At 33.4% G+C, this 17002-nt stretch overlaps 1 protein-coding gene across 2 annotated transcripts; it reads left to right on the top strand.

Moving 5' to 3' along the window:
• Positions 1-2256: 2256 nt before the first annotated feature.
• LOC141667122 (protein NUCLEOLAR FACTOR 1) lies at positions 2257-16471 on the top strand. Of its 2 annotated transcripts, XM_074473490.1 has the most exons (25): positions 2259-2410; positions 2543-2638; positions 2810-2948; positions 3454-3542; positions 5210-5393; positions 6120-6270; positions 6684-6807; positions 6951-7051; positions 7162-7293; positions 7927-8007; positions 8979-9148; positions 9408-9480; positions 9961-10020; positions 10128-10166; positions 10281-10369; positions 11336-11400; positions 11571-11617; positions 12039-12098; positions 12622-12693; positions 13872-13901; positions 14107-14201; positions 14397-14502; positions 14969-15031; positions 15133-15204; positions 15892-16471. In XM_074473490.1, the coding sequence occupies exons 1-25, from the start codon at positions 2392-2394 to the stop codon at positions 15964-15966; spliced, it is 2232 nt and encodes a 743-aa protein (XP_074329591.1). In that variant the 5' UTR covers positions 2259-2391; the 3' UTR covers positions 15967-16471. The 2 variants fall into 2 exon arrangements, with proteins under 2 accessions (XP_074329593.1, XP_074329591.1); XM_074473492.1 differs by lacking the exons at positions 13872-13901; positions 14107-14201; positions 14397-14502; ... (1 more) ...; positions 15133-15204; positions 15892-16471 and adding an exon at positions 13222-13826 and having other exon boundaries at positions 2257-2410.
• The last annotated feature ends 531 nt before the right edge of the window (positions 16472-17002 follow it).

The raw sequence follows: 17002 nt of genomic DNA, 5'->3' as shown, positions 1-17002 counted from the left end.
TTATTCTGTGTTAATAATATATTAAAAAAATTATTTATTTTAGTATCTAAATTATTTAAACTAATATTAATATAATAATTCGAAAAAACGAATAAAAATCCGGTCCAACTTTATCCGTGATGAGCCATTATCCAAAAGCAGGCCTTATATTTAAGCAGAAACTTGCCCATCTCGATTTTCAAATAGACCCGAGTTGATCCATTTTTTTTAAAGAAATCGGACTTTTTAGTGTCCGAATAAATCTCATTACAACTTGTTATGCTATAAATAAGAGTAAAGTGCACTTTGTGTACTCGTAGTTTGCCTGTCAGACCACTTGGGATACTAATATTCAGAAACTATCACGTGCTATACCAAATTATGAATATTTTAACATTTTGCTATTTTCCGTCAAGTCCAGCCAACTCCGTTAGTTCAGTCGAGGGTAATTGTGGAAGTTCATTATTCCAACGGGTCTTTGAGCTATAAGTACAGTACAGTAGCCCCAAATCATTATTGGAAGCCTTATTTACCAAAATTGTCTCACACACAAATAGAGAATGGCTCGCACAGATGAGGAAATCGATGCCATCCTGGATCTTGCTTGTTTTTGTGACCAGATGTCTGTTATGAAGACTCAATGGTTCGGGCCAAATGCTGGGAGACGATTTAGGCTTTAGGCGAAAGTTAAGATAGAAGATTGGTCGTTATGTGGACAGGCATGAAGCTGAGATGCTTAAAGTGAAGAAGAAGCAGCAGGAATTGGTTGCGGGAATGTTCGTGGTCGTTGGTCTGATGATGAACATGGCTGTCAACACCATGAATGATGTGACCATTGCTGATATTGAGGACGATGATGAGCTTGATGAGTGAATCTGTGTGAACTAGCTAGTCTATGTGTACTATTTATGTTTTGTGAACCTTCATTTAATGTGTAATGTTTATGTGCCTTTTGCCAATATATGTGTAATGTTCCGAGATTATGAAATCTAAAGTTTGGACTTTAGATGTCTGTTTCTCTATTTGTGACAAACCCTAAATCGCCTCCCAGCATTTGGCCCGAACCATTGAGTCTTCATAACATACATCTGGTCACAGAAACAAGCAAGATCCAGGATGACATCGATTTCCTCATCTGTGCGAGCCATTCTCTATTTGTGTGTGAGACAATTTTGGTAATTAGGGCTTCCAATAATGATTTGGGGCTGCTATATTGTACTTATAGCTCAAAGACCCGTTGGAATAATGAACTTCCACAATTACCCTCGACTGAACTAACGGAGTTGGCTGGACTTGACGGAAAACAACAAACTGTTAAAATATTCATAATTTGGTATAACACGTGGTAGTTTCTGAATGTTAGTATACCAAGTGGTCTGACAGGCAAAACTACAAGTACACAAAGTGCACTTTACTCTATAAATAATGTTAAATTGCATTCTTGAAATCTTAGAGTAATTTATATCGTTATTGTTCTCATTTGTGTTTCTTTATTTTGACTCAAGTAGCTTAAGTATTAACAAATACATAAATTATAAAAGAAAACGTTAAGACTTTTCTTTCTCAAAATTTAGAACACTGGTGTATATAAATTAAAAAACTAGCTAGCAATTAGACTAATATATGTTTTTAAATGATAAAAATATAGCTCTAATATTGTATAGAAATATTTAAATTAGTGGGATTTAGTAAGATTCTGTTTGGGAGTACTGTTGAAAACTGCTGTGCTGTGAGAAAAAGTGCTGGTGGAAAAAGTGCTGTCAGGAAAATTAGATAACTATTTGGTAATTTATTTTAATTTATGCATATTTTGAGATATAATATATAAAAATAATGTTTTTGAGAAGGTTTTATGATAAAACTGATAGCTATTTCATGTAAAAGCTGAAAACAGTTTTTTCCAAAAGTATGGGGAAACATGCTTTTGCTAACAACAGCTTTTCGACCAAAACTGCTTTTCCGGAGAGCAGATTTTAGAATTTACCATACAACTTTCTGACAGATTTTCGTCAAAAAACTGCGGTAACTGTCTGCAACAGCAATAACAAACTGGGCCTAAGACGTTGATCCAATTAATGAAAATGAACATAGATCTAGCTGAATTTTTATTCTAAAATTTTAAAATTCTAATGTAATCTCATAAATATTATAATTTCAATATTCAAATGTTCTTACTCGGAAAAATAAAATAAATTGTATTCTGGAAAGAAAGTTTTGTTACGCCATTTTATGATAATATTTGTTTCTCTTGCAAAATATAGAAGTGAAAGCGAAACATAACATAAAAGACGCCGTTTCTCCAGGCCCAAAACAGAGGCAATGGTTAAACCCGGCCCATAACATGAATAATGAATCCGGTTTATAATTGATGATTTGTTCAATCTTAAACCCTAAACCCTAGGCCTTACAATTATGGGGAAGAGACAACGCGGTATGTTTCAATTCTAATCCAACTTTTCTATTACACTACTCATTGTTTTGTTTGAATGATATGTACACACATATATTTACACGAAATAGCTGTGAAATTTATTATTATGCTGCTCAAATTTACATATATTAGGTGGTAGCACAAGAAAAAGAAACGGAAATGCTTATAAGAATGAACCAAAGGAAACGGTTAGCCGTTGGAGAGATGAGGTTGCAGATACAACTTCAGGTGAGCCTCTCATATACAACTTGGCTTAAACACAATTTCTTACTCGCTCTGCTACAATATGCCATTTGCTTATGTCATGTTTTTCCCCTCAGCTATTCAAGTCAAAGAGTGAGCTTGACATTTTTCTTTTATATACTTTAGCCTTTTGACATTTTCTTTTGTCCGATTCAGATATGGAGCATACCGACAGTGTTTTTGACGGAGAATCAGAAGAAATGGTGGAAGTCCATAAAGAGAATACCATGTATGATAACTTGCTTAATACATTAGGATCTGCTAGCGAATCACTTTCCCGTGCTAACAAAAGGAGGTATGTGGATGGGCGCCATTGTTTTTGTTGCAGCCTATTTCGATGTGGCTTGATAGTAGTCAGACTTTATATGATTTCATGGACTGTTCACATCTTATTCTCGTAAATGTATATCGTAATTTTGATTAATGTATGCATATTTTTTCTAATAAGCCATGTGCTAGCAGAATATTTTTCTTGTTCCAAAATCAGATTCATATTTATAATGACAACTTCAAGACATGGCATTGCTTAATATGCACTAAATCTACTTGGTGCAAGTATTGGCCTTGAGTATAAATAGATCTGTATAAATAGACCTGCCTCTAACCTAGAAATAGACAAGAAAGAAAAAGGGATATCCAATTTTAAAATATATGTAGTTGTTTCTAATACCCACATAACATTTTTCTATGGTTTTTGAGTGTATATTTACCATTTCCGTGGGCATTTTCAACATAGTTTTTTTTGTAATTGTTTTAATAATTTGTGTGGTTTTAAACTAACGTCATTCTTTTATCGACAGACAAAGAGACGAAGAAGGTAAAAGTGAGTCTGAGGAAGACATAGATAGTGGGTCAGAATTTCTAAGCATGTCCGAGGATGATCTTGATGGTATGGTATCTTTTACTATGCTAATTATATGTCTAATCGTTTTTGTTTCTTGTTGTGTGATAATATGCCTTATATCTTCCCGACTTATATTTACGTGTGATTACTTATTACCCCTATTTTCCCATGCATGAAACTGTATTTGTATATTTTTTTTTGTATAGAGCTAGTTATGCCTTGTCCCAAAAAAGTTATAATCAACTGCATGAAAACTTGACTAGCAAAACTACCTACGTAGGGCCATATTCTTTCCAAATATGTGCATATAAATATCAATTTAATTTAAATTAGTAGAAACCATTATATTCCCACATGAATGGTAGGTATTGGCTATTGAAGTAATTTTTCCTCTACGTCAAAGAGTTATAATAATATTTGGGATAAGAAATTTATATATAAGAACAAAAAGCCCCATCTGTTATTGTTTACTATATCCTTTCTTACATCGAAAGTTACTCTAGACCTTTGAACATGGTAACTCTATGACCTTTGAGTAGAACGTGCCACCACCCTTTTTTGGCAGAAGAATAATGACAAGGCAAGAAGTAGCATAACTTTTGACATAAAAACCGACTAAGCAAGTGATGTAAATATATAAAGGTAGATGATATTATGATGATGAGTAATGAGTAATCCTCTCTCATAGCAAACATTAAACTTCAGGAATTCTCACACCACTCATTTAGCTTTTGCTTCTTCCAACTGTAACCAAATTTCAATGCTAATGTACCTTTATTGGTATAAAAGTCGGACGGGTCCATCCTGTCTAAAAAATTATTGTTATAACTTATCATTACGTTTGCCCTCTATGAACAAAAAAGGATAAGTTGGCCGCAACTCCTTGAAAACCTAAATGTCAATTAATGAGTTGCTTTCCTCTACCTGAAGTAAGGGTGTAATCGAGCCGAGCCGAATACTGTCAGGCTCGGCTCGAGCTCGACTAAAATAGTTCGGGTTCGAGCTCGAGCTCGATCGAGCCTTTAATTTCAAGTTCGTAGGCTCGAGTTCGGCTCGGAAGCTCGAATTAATTCACTAAATATTAACAAAAAATTCGAAATATGATCGGTTTGACTCGAGTTCGGGTCGACAAAAATAAATAATATATAATAAATATTAAATATTTACATAAAAATATATTTATAATAAAAAAATTAAAAATAATAGAGGCTCGATGAGGCTCGCGAACCTTACAAGCCGAATAATTTGAAGCTCGAGCTCGGCTCGGTTAAAAATTCGAAAAGCTCGAGCTCGAGCTCGGCTCGATTATTTTCGAGTCGAATTCGAATTTTTTACGAGCCGAACTCGAGTAGTTCACGAACAGTTTGGCTCGTTTACACCCCTAACCTGAAGTATGTTTCACAAGCGCGATTTCAATCAAAGTCATTATGCACAATTGCAATGACAGTTCATAATTGTTTCTACGATCACGAGTTCACATTGTTGATGCCACTTTTCCTAGTTCACAATATGTAGATATTGTTATTACTTTTTTCTTAGAGTCCTAGACCTATACCACATATTGCTTTAACCTAGGAGTCGGGAGACTCATCTCGAACTTTAGTCACCTTCTATTTTTTCTTTTTAACAACGGTAATTTGTTGTTTTGATAAATTAATTTATCTACGAATATGATGTGTCTAACCAATATCCACATAAATGTGTCTTTGTAGCATCCGATGACGAGTCTCTCCAAATACATTCTCGTGGAAGCAAGCATCAAGGATCTGACTTGGCGGATGTGATTGAACAAGCTGATAATGGTGACACATATGTTGATAACGCTTTTGACTCGGATGAAGAGTGTGATTTGAATATTATTGGCCACTCTGTTGATACGACACCATCAACCACAAGGTCTTCAATTTTTTCCCTATTATAATTTATATAATAAGCATTATCCGAGAAATAATATACACGATCAATATACACAATATTGAACAACGGAGGATCACAAGCTATAATAACCTCAACATGAGAAATTTAATTGCGTAGCTTTGTTCTCTGTGCTAGCTTTTTAGCCTACTAATTGATTATGACGTGATTATATTTTAATAGCTTAAGTCTTAACTCTGGTGTTTTTGAATTGGTTATTGCACGAGCTCATTGTTCATCGCAATTTTCTGATTATGTGTATACATCTTACAGGTCTTGTCGGATACAAATCTTTTTTGGTCTTGGGTTTTAATATTTATTTATTTCAAAGGTCAAGCAAAACAAAGAACTTTTAAGATTTACTTGTACACATATTAGAGTGCCTCGGAAAAAGTTGGTCTTTTAATACAAAATCAGTTATGATTAATTGAGAGTGAGCCTTGACTACCCGTATAATTGGTCACTTGACAATTGGAGTTTTAAGAAAGTAAGATGAATATAGGGTACAACAATAATTTAAAAGTAGTAGTATGTATACGATTTTTATTGTTAAATTGTCACACGACTACTGTTTAGTTGACAAATGTCGTTTAATCAGTATGCATACAATCTTTTTGTAATGTGAACGGATATACATTTTACTACATTCGCAAATAGCTTTGTAACCATTCGTTGACTTCTTAAGTACTTTTTCTTCTGAAACTTTAGTCGCGGCTTATTTGATGAGCACTATGGTTACAAATTGTCTAAAGATGAGGTAAATGATCTTATGGGAGGAAAATGGAAGAATAAGTGGAAGGTGCCTGCAGTAGGTATGTCAAAATGCAGATGGATAGGAACTGGAGAACCTTTTCTAGAGGTACATGTTTTTCAAAGTTTTTATATGTTTGCACTTGAATACTTGATGTCCTCTTTATCGTTCTTTTTTTAAACTTAATAATGAAAGAGAGGCAAAGTAAAAAAATGTTGTTTTTGCTAAATTATATCAAAAAAATAATCTTAAGAGCCAATGCAATTAGGAAACAGAAGCTTATAGTAGCGTATAGATTTCTTAAACTTTTGTCGGTTCACCCATATTTTTACTTCAAGCCAATTGTTGTGAACTGAGTATACCGGAAACTATCATAATCTTAAGGTTATTTCTGAACAAAAACACAGGGCGAATCATGGATAATACATCTCTTGTGTTTAGATTTTTGTGAGCATTTTATGCTGCATGCTTTTAAACAGCGTGTTTGTGGAACTTCTGATATGTTGAGTATTTTTTTGCAGAATGACGACATTAATCTAGCTTATGATCTCAAGCCACGACTATATAACCATTGGTTAGATAATTACAAGGCTAATGGAGGCAAGGATTTCCATTCATCAAGGCAGAGATCATTTTTCTCCCTTTGTAAGTTGGACTAATATTATTTACACAAAAAAATAATTTAAGTTTTTGTTAGTGGCAAAATTGGTTATCCATTATCTGAACTGTTGTATATAAAGTTATTTTTTCTTTATGGTTTACCCTCTTAATCGCCACTCATTTTTCAGGCAACAGCTACAGGGATATACTGCATCACAACAAGAAGCCTTTTTATCTGAAAGGCATGGAAGAAGATTCAAGTATTATGGACGCATATATAATGCATTCAGTAAGTACAGACCTTGCTTGTAATTTTTTTTGGTCAAGCAGTAATTATAAATCTTGTAAGAAAATTTAGTTCCAAATTTGTTATGATATGTAATGGAGTATTTCTTGCAGTTAAATCATATCTTTAAATCTGGAGATCTAGTGACTAAGAATGATGCAAAAGTGGCTAAGCTTCAGGAGACCACAAAGAATGAAATCCCAAGTAGTGATGAATATCTTGATCGGGGATTTACTCGTCCTAAGGTATTGAATAAAGTTTTCTGTTTAGGGGTTGTCAATATAAAGAAAGTTGACGTGATTTGTTTTTGAAAGGCTTTTTCGTAAATGTGTTACAGTTGTAATCAACCTCTATAATTATAGAAGTCAAGGTTTCCACATTTAATTTCGATAAACAAGATCTCACTTGAACATTCTGTGAGATGGAGTGATCTTTTTAAGCACAAGTACTTCTAATGCATACCTTTTGTTATGTAGATCTGTCACATTCTGCTTTTTGGTTAGCTGTCCTGGCTTTGTAAGCAACTTAAATCTCTATAGAAACCAAATGTAGCTAGTAAGTCCCATTCGGAATTAGGGTGGGATGGGGAGGTTGAGATGTATGTAGACCTTTACTCCTACTCCCAAGAGTAAGAGACTCATATCTTCTAATAGAAGATTCTGTATCGACTCATTGAGGCAGGAACCCAAGAGCCAGTGCTGAAATCATGCTTACTGATCTTTTCGGCGACAGAGGACCACTCTTCTCTATTGAATGTAAAATTAAGGGGTATTTAATTTTGGAGTGCAAAGGGTATAATAACAAATATTTGTTCATATTACTGATCTTATTGCTTATTTTGGGCACTTTATGACAAAATTATCTGTGATCTGGTTCAGATTTTGATTTTACTTCCACTCGCAAGCATTGCGTTTCGGGTAGTCAAGAGGCTGATTCAGCTGACCCCTTCCAAGCATAAGGTACTCCTAATTCATTTGACTATTCATTGTGCGCAAGTCCAGTTCCGGAAATATGTGTTGCAGCCTGTTGGCATGGACAATTGTCATGGTGTGAAGCTAGCTGATTTATGAAAAGCTTTATGATACTTCTACAATCTTCAATGTCTTCATTAAGATATTGCACTATCAACTTAATTGTGTGTAATCTACGTACTTTCTTTGTATGAATAGTAAATTTTATTTTCTTATGACTGTTAAAATATACCTGTTTAAGATCTTATGTCATGTTTTGTGCATGGAAAACTATTGTGTTGAACACATCAGAATTCTAATTGTTTCTGTGTTAGTTATGTCATTCCCACAATATGTATCTCATTCCTTGGCTGGCATAGAATTAATCTCTTATGGAAAAGTAACTTATATGTTGAAAGGTGATATGGCTGATAGAATTAGTTACGGCTTGATTTCACCATTAATGTATCAAGCAAAAAAGAATTATCGATATTGATGAAAATAATAAAAACACTTTCTTGAAATTAACTAATAGTCCCTCCGTTTCAGGATACATGCCCACTTTTAAAATAAAAATTTGTTTCAACTTAGTTGTCCACTTCAACTTTCAATGCAAATTTGTATTTTTAGTATCAACTCTACTTAACATATCTCTTATTTATATTTCCTAGATCAACCTCATTCTACATATTATAGTCAATTAATGCAATTTATTTATCAACTTTCACTTTTCTTTATGTGTGATTTTTTAAAAGTGAACATGTATTTTGAAACGGAGGGAGTAGAAGATAGAACTAAGTAAATATTATCTGGTGAGGTGAGTATTTTTTTAATTTCATCATCATACATGATATAAAGAATTTGTGCACTAATAACAAAAGGAGTCCTTTTGCCGTACCAGTTTTTCAGAAAATAGAACAAGTGTACGGAGAAAGAGGTTTTGAACTGCTAATGTCTTTTATGATTCTCTTATTTTGAAGGTCAATGTGGAGAACAACGACCGTTTTTCAGATGAGTATGGAACTGCAACAGATGAAATCGATGAGACAGAGAACTCTAAGTCTCAGAAGTCTTCAAAGCCATCTGACTTTCAAGCACTTTTCAGTGGAAATAACAATGATCACTTTATGTTAGGCATCAAGTTTACTAGGTATTGCTGATATGAACTTATTAAAATATTCTCTTTGTGTTTAATTGTCAGTTTAGCATTCCTGGTCAATGTATATTTACAATGATAAGATAAGAATGTGAGAGATAAATTTTGCGCTGTGGAGTTGCATTGACAAGCAATTTTAAATATTAATACTTTTATAAGCGAAAGGTTTATTGTTTTGCATGTGCACTTCTTAGCTTTTCTTTCTAATTTTCCATCTTTTTATTTCGAGTTTATATGTTTTTTACTTTTGTAGGAGGAGCATGAAGTTGTATAATGATTTCTATTCCTCAGACATGATTGTGGCTTCTCCTCTGGGTTTGGTCACTGTAAGTGACCTGATTGCATGTCAAAATTAATTATGGCTTTTTAGTTGGGTCTCTATATTCTTCTGGTAGTCTTAAGTTTGTAATATCTCAGAAATATTATTTTATGCATTGACCATGTACTCATGTAGTATAGTCTGGAAAATGTGTGCAGTCACATTGCCTTTCCCGTTCCTAGTACTTTTGTTTTAGCTTGCTATTTAAACTATATTAATTGATAATTAATTGCTGCCTATTTTTGCCATTTTATAAACATTTGAAGATTTGTAAATATTGTATTATATTTTTTTTAACCTTATTAATACACACTGTGTTACTGTTTTGATCTATATTGTACACTTTTAATACTTTCTAAACCCTTGCATCCGTTACATCTAATGATAATCTTCATGGGGACTGTTTCATCTTGTGCTCTTTTGGTTTAATTAAATGGCGGCATCCCCGTATAATGTAAAAATTTATGTCTTCATTGGCTGTCATCAGAAAATCGGAGAAGCTGAGATAGACAAGGAAAAAGATACAGATTATTTGTCTTCTATAGAGGTATAACATTGTTTTGTTTAGAGAAGTAAAATTTGGGCAATTCACTATTCCTAGTTATGCTTCTTCCAATTATTACCATAATTACTGGAGGCCTTTTGAATGTGCAGGTTTTACTTATCGACCATGCAGATGTCATAGCAATGCAGGTACAATAAAATAAACATACTGGAAAAGGTTTTATCACGTGCAAGCAATGAAACCACATTATTATATTAATTTACTGCTTCTGTTCACTTTTTAATGCTCTGATATTAATGCAGAATTGGTCCCATGTGAGTACAGTAATCGAAAAACTGAACCACATACCTTCTAAACAGCATGGAACAGATATAATGCGCATTAGACCATGGTATATCTCTGTATATATGTATACTCTCTTATATGCCTGTTTGTCACATTTTTCCTTTTGTATTGCTTTTGGATTCAGTTGCTTATCCTTGATGTATATATTTACGAATGCACGCATTTTTTGTTACTCAGTTATTTTTTTAATTAGTTGGGGAGTATGTTTTTTCTTAGTAACACACGCACACACACCCTCCTGACACCACACCCACCTGACACCAATATGATCATATTCCCTAAAATATGCTTTACTCAAAAATTCTGATAGAGAAACTTAATGTCCCCGCCTTTGTGTCAAAATAAACAATATAATGCCACACATATATTACTTTAATTGTGCAATAGTATACGATTAGACTGCATCTGGAAAATTGCAGCAATTATAGGATTTGACACCACCATGGCAATAAGATGAGGAATTTAAAGCATAAAGTTCCTCAGTGATAAGACTGATATTAGATACAAGGGGAACGGAATTTTGACGTTTCTTCAGTTAGCTTGTCAAAGAATGAAGGTCTTGCACAAGTTTATAGAAGCAGGAAGATTGTTTGTTATATCAGAAATATAGAATATAGAGCATTTGTCTTTGCTGAAGAAAGGCTTAGGAAAATAATTTCTATTGTGGTTGAACTGTAATTTTTTTTTTTAATTTACTAGGCTAATTATCTATAGATAATTTTAAGCAGTTGTTAAATTATTTGTATGTCTATAGAACGTTCGAGTCTTGGTCAATTTATTTCCTTCTCAAACAACTTTAAACTTTTGGTCTGCACCATTGTCTGAGAATCTTTATTCGGCACTTGAAGACATTTATGATAGTTTTGATAATTTAGATAACAGAAACTACTTACACAACCTTTTGTGTATTTATTTATATATATACACTCACACGTACACACACACACACATATATATATATATATATAAATTACATACACATAATAGCTATTTTTGATTGTCTACCAACTAGGTATTTAGATGGACAAGCAAAATTCTATCGACAATCCATCATTCTGGGATGTCATCTAAATCCAGGTAACAGCAGCTTGGGACTATTATTGGCAGATTTTCTTTTGCCTTGTCATGTTACTAAATTTATGGTGCTTGTGCTTTCATGTAAAATTGGTTTTCTAATTGACACTGTTTTGAGAGTAACCCATTTCAGAAATTATGCAAGTTTAACTTATATGTAATTCTTTTCCCAGATATCAATGCTATGTTCAACCGTCATTGTCTCAATTACCGAGGAAAGGTATGCCCAACAGCCATTTTTTTAACATATGTTGTTAGGTTATAGTGGTTGAAAATCGAAATTATTCCGTATGTCCTACTTACAACAAGGTTTTGTTGCAGTATTTCATCTATTCTTTAACTAAATTTGTTAGAGAATAAACTCTCCCTTAAATGTGATGTTGGAAAAAACAATCAAATGGATAGATTCACCGTCTCCTCTTGCTTAAAAGCTCATAAACAGTAAAGTTGATCACCATAACCCATCAATAAAGTATGATCTCACCAAGGGACAACAAGATGTTCATTAATTAAATAAGTAAAAGGGGGCTATGTACAGCCTAGGCCAAAATCCGCTACAGCCTACGCATAGAACCTTGAGTTTCTTGTGTTATCTAATTAATTTGGAAAAATTGATACTCAGTTTGATGGTAAATGTGCAGTTCAAGCTGGATTATGACCATAAAGGTGTTCTGCCAAAAGTACTACTTGAAGTGAAACAGGTGCAGTGCTTGTGACACATTGTTCTTGTTGGTCTATATTGTACTAATGTTATCTTTTTGTTTATCTTATTCTTCTCTCCAAAAATTACCCTATTTATGTCATGATCAATGTAGTTTGTAGAGATTGTCGTGGAATCCCTTTGTTGACTATTTATCATTTCTAATGATTTAATTACTGAAGTATATTTCCATTACTCAACACTCAAGATGGCAAATATTAAATGTTCTTAGTCAACTTTAGCAACCAATAGTTTGACTCGAACAACTAGTTTTATGTTTTTATATTTAACTTTTCAACCATGGCATCTTTGTTGAGAATCATAAATAAGCATATAGGTTTTTCTGTAAATTTTCCCTTGTAGAATACTTTATCTTTTCAGCTGTAAGCATTCCACTTTTTCTAAATTAGCTCAATGATCTTCATTTTGTTTGGTGTGATCCATTGACTACAATTAGAATAAATGTGGAACATATTGACATTCTTTAAATGTTTATGTATTATAATTACTTTTTAACCTTGCAGATCTACCAGCGGTTTGATGCAGAATCAATAGAAGATGTTGATGATGCACGACTTGCCTACTTTTCTAAAAAGGTTTGTCTGTATGTACATTCATACATACATATATATATACACACACACATATATATATATATATTATATTATACATATATATATATATATATATATATATATTCCCCAGCCATCGTTGGATGGGATACAGCTGCCGCAATGCTTGCACTCACCAGCCGCAATGTTTCCGCAATGAAACATTGTGGCAGCCCGCAATAAAACATTGCGGCTGGTGTATCCCAGCCAAGTTGGCTGGGGATAATTTGCCTATATATAAATATTTGTGTGTATATATATATACAGTGTGCCAGTTATGTGAAGCTTTATGGTAGTTCTTCCTCCTTGTCACACACACGTCACACACACTAGATATGCACACATTTCCAAGATCATATGTTTTATCAATCATTCAACTGATTGTGTACCTTGATGAGTAATAAATACGATCTAAGGACTCGGAATATTTTTGGAGTAACTTATGATTTAGACAATCAGTTATCACTCTTCCTAAACAGAGCTTCACTAACGAGAACGAAACTCCCATTGCAGGGGAAAGGTTGAAGTAAATCAGTAGAAAAAAAAGACATAATATGCCAACAAAATTAAGAGATGGAAAGGAAATATGGGGAGGGTATCATCGAAGATGAGAATCCTCTCCCTGGAAACTTCACATAACCTTTGAGAATATGGTTTATTGGTTATGGAATACGAGAGAAACAGTCGCAATAAGTATGTTCCTTTAAGTGTCCGTCTTTAGTCATTTTTTTACTTATGTGTAGCAATTAAAAATTGGGTTGTGTTCTAGATTTTTTTAAACATTGGTTCCCCATTCAGCAAATGTATTCAGGTTTTGGAGTTCTGGACATAATGTAAAGCCACTAGAGGCTTCTGTATCATAACACACACATATATTGATAAGTAAGACGATAATTTGGATGTTCCTACATACAAAGATGACACTGATTCGCTCAGTAAAGTAGCTTCTTCCATAAGCATTATATGAATCCGTCTCTCGGACACACACATGTATGTAAACTTTTATGGTTAGCTGTTAGTGTAACGAGCATTATATGAATCCGTCTCTCGGACATACACATGTATGTAAACTTTTATGGTTAGCTGTTAGTGTAACGAGTTTTATGAGGGGTTAAACATTTTGAGTCGTTGATATTATGTGACAAGGGTATCTTTTATTTCAGGTGTTCCCCAAGATAAAAGATTCTATTCAGGTATTCATATATGTTTTTTGTGGGCCCTGGTAACTTGGTTTTTCTTTTTGGGTCTTGATATTGAGCCTGTTTGATTTAAGCTTATATACTACTTAAAGGAAGGTAGAAGTACCTTTAGAGTTGACCATTTTACCTCTTGTAATAGCTATATAATCTAAACCAAACTCCCTTATGGTATTATCTGACAGTACTGAGTTGTATGCAGGGCGGAACCATGATATTTATAAGCTCTTATTTTGAGTTTGTACGTCTTCGAAATTTCTTGAAATCGCAAGATGCATCCTTTTGTCTTCTTGGGGAGTGAGTAACTGACCTTATGACTTTCTTTTTGATATGTTATATATATAGGGACTCAAATCTATGCACTTTGTCACTTGGGAGGAGTGCCTTCACAATTAAGCTAACCCCCAACCTCTTGAATGATCAAAGTGCTATGACTAAACTTTCCAGTGGTTGCTGTTTCTAATAATTGAAATCTGCTATGTATGCTTCTAGGTACACTAAACAAAGTGATATTTCACGAGCACGAGTTTGGTTTTTTCAAGAAAGAAGGAAGATCATGCTCTACACTGAGAGAGCCCATTTCTACCATAGATACAAGGTCCTGTTTTTAAAAACATGATTTCCCTTTCATTTTGTGTACATTATGCTGAAGTAGGGGCAGACCAAATTTTTAATTTCTATCATGGAGACAGTATTTATCTGTCAAAGTACTTTCCCTACTTTTTTTTTTCTTTTATATTTTCAGTTGTTTCCTCCATCCCTCCCCCTCCCCCTCCCCCTCCCCCATACTATCATAGTGGAAAGATTAGCAGTTTGCTCAGGTTTAATATTTCATTGCCGACTTTGAAAACTACAACTCTTAAAATATCACCTGTCCTTATTGATTGAAGTCTTTTGCGACATCTTGCATTATTGAAACATAGAACTTGGGTAGACTATAAAATGGTAAACATTATCACTTATTCGGTTATTCCTAGTAGTTTTTTTCATTTTAGTCTAGTACATCTCTAGTATTTTGTACATCTAATTATAACTGTCTCATTGTCCTATTTCAACTGGAACAGATTCGAGGTATCCAGAATCTGATTATCTATTCCCTGCCGGAGAGGAAAGAATTTTATCCAGAGGCATGTTATGTTTAAACCTTATAATGTCCTGTATTGCTCAAGCACTTAACTGATAATTTTTCAGGCCACCCTGTATTATACTATTTCTTTCTTGGTTTCAGATTGTTAATATGCTCCAAGGGTCTGAAAATATGACAACTACGGTGCTGTTCTCTTGCTTTGATATGCTAAGGGTAACATTTTCAAGTCTATTTATTAAGTGTATATATTTCTCTATAAAGGTGCATAAAAAGGTTGCTTTTAAGGAATTAATATTGGAGGTTCCTGTAGCAGTCAACTTGGGTGGGGTTTGGATATGATTGCCGACAGTATTAATAAATTGTACATTATAGGGTCTTTGATTCTTTCTGAAATAACCTCAAGGTGTTACTGGGGTGAAATGCTGGTATCGTTTATTATGATAATCATGGTTACTTCTAGCATGCAACAATAATGTGCTATCATATATGGAGCATGGTTCATGTTAGTCATCTTATTTGACTACCAATTTAAGATTGAGCTGTCGAGATTTGTGTTAGGATGGTGTTTTTTGTGGAAAAGTCTGTTGGAACCTTAGAAATCTTTTATGTATACAACTGTGTAAGCCATGGCTCATGTGCGTGTTACCAATGAACCCATGTATCTTTAAATTTTTTATGTAATAACATTGTAGATACTGCATCCTATATAAAGTAAAATTGGAGATTCCCCCTTCCCTACAGGTAGCTATAGGAGTTCACACTGCTGTAGAATCTTTATGTATATGTTGATGAAGTAGGAGTTGCAACTTGAATTCTCTATCTGCAAATCATTAGTAATACTAATAAACATCCTATTTATTTTTCAGAGAAATCTAATTGTGTACTTTTTGTGATATCTAGCTGGAGAGAATTGTTGGCAGAGGGCCAGCAAAGAGAATGGCAACTTCACATAAGGATGTCTTTATCTTTACATAGATTTTTTACGTTACCTCACAGTGGAAGCAATTTTTAAAAGCATCATGGTTCTCACTCCATATAAGAGGATGGTGAAGTTGCGATACAAGCAGTTTGCCATGAAATTTCTTATCTTTGGTCACTACAGTTTGATGAAGTGCAGCTGCTATTAGAAGAATTCAGAAACTTTTTTGGTGTAGATAAATGAATTTTAAGTTCATCATCTTGTTATTTTTTTTAGTGGAACTTTATTGCTAGCCATGAGAACCGAGAAGATGTGAGTCAAAGTCAATTCCTTGTGGTTATGGATAGAGCTGGCAATTCGTGTCGTTCAGATACTTTCGTGTCGTGTACTTTTGTGTTTCGTGTAGTGAAGGATAACACATATCCGACCCATTTAGTATTCGTGTATTTAAGGGTAAACACATATTCGTAACTCATCGTTTCATGTACATTACGTGTATTAAAATTAATTAATTAATTAATTAATAAATAAATATATAAAATATTATATAGTTGGATATAATTTTACGCATATATATTAAAATATATATATTTACATATAATTGTATATTTTTGGATATATTTTTACAAATATATATGAAATTTATGTATATATACATATAATATTTCAATAATATGTATATTTATATAAATGAATATAAAAATATTAAAATTTTTATTAATAAATTTATTATTTTGTGTACTTTCGTGTCGTGTATCCGAGGGTAAACACATATCCGTACCCGTTTAGATTTCGTGTTCTTTCGTGTCGTGTATTTTCGTGTTCGTGTGCCAAAAAGATGAACACATATTCATTTATATTGTGTCGTTCTCGTGTCATTTTATCGTGTCGTATACTAAATTGCCGGCTCTAGTTAGGGATAACCTGGAGCTATAGGAATGTTGTTTTTTTAGTTTCTTATTATTTCTTTGTTTCTCTATGAGAATTTGTTTTTTTGTTACTTTAATTTAAAAGCATTGTGCATGAACTCAACAAATGAAACCTTTTAGTTTTTCAACGAACCTTTTTTTTTAAATTTCTCCTCACCTGCAT

Source organism: Apium graveolens, chromosome 6 (assembly GCF_009905375.1).
Source record: "Apium graveolens cultivar Ventura chromosome 6, ASM990537v1, whole genome shotgun sequence".
Lineage (NCBI taxonomy): Eukaryota > Viridiplantae > Streptophyta > Magnoliopsida > Apiales > Apiaceae > Apium > Apium graveolens.
Note: the sequence above shows the minus strand (reverse complement) of the source record. Positions and strands in the feature narration are given on the sequence as shown.

Bases quoted from the DNA above. Each gene is read 5' to 3' on its own strand.
- LOC141667122 (XM_074473490.1), top strand. The intron at 2,639-2,809 runs GTGAGCCTCTCA...TGTCCGATTCAG, and splicing joins GGTTGCAGATACAACTTCAG to ATATGGAGCATACCGACAGT. The intron at 14,503-14,968 runs GTCCTGTTTTTA...CAACTGGAACAG, and splicing joins ATTTCTACCATAGATACAAG to ATTCGAGGTATCCAGAATCT.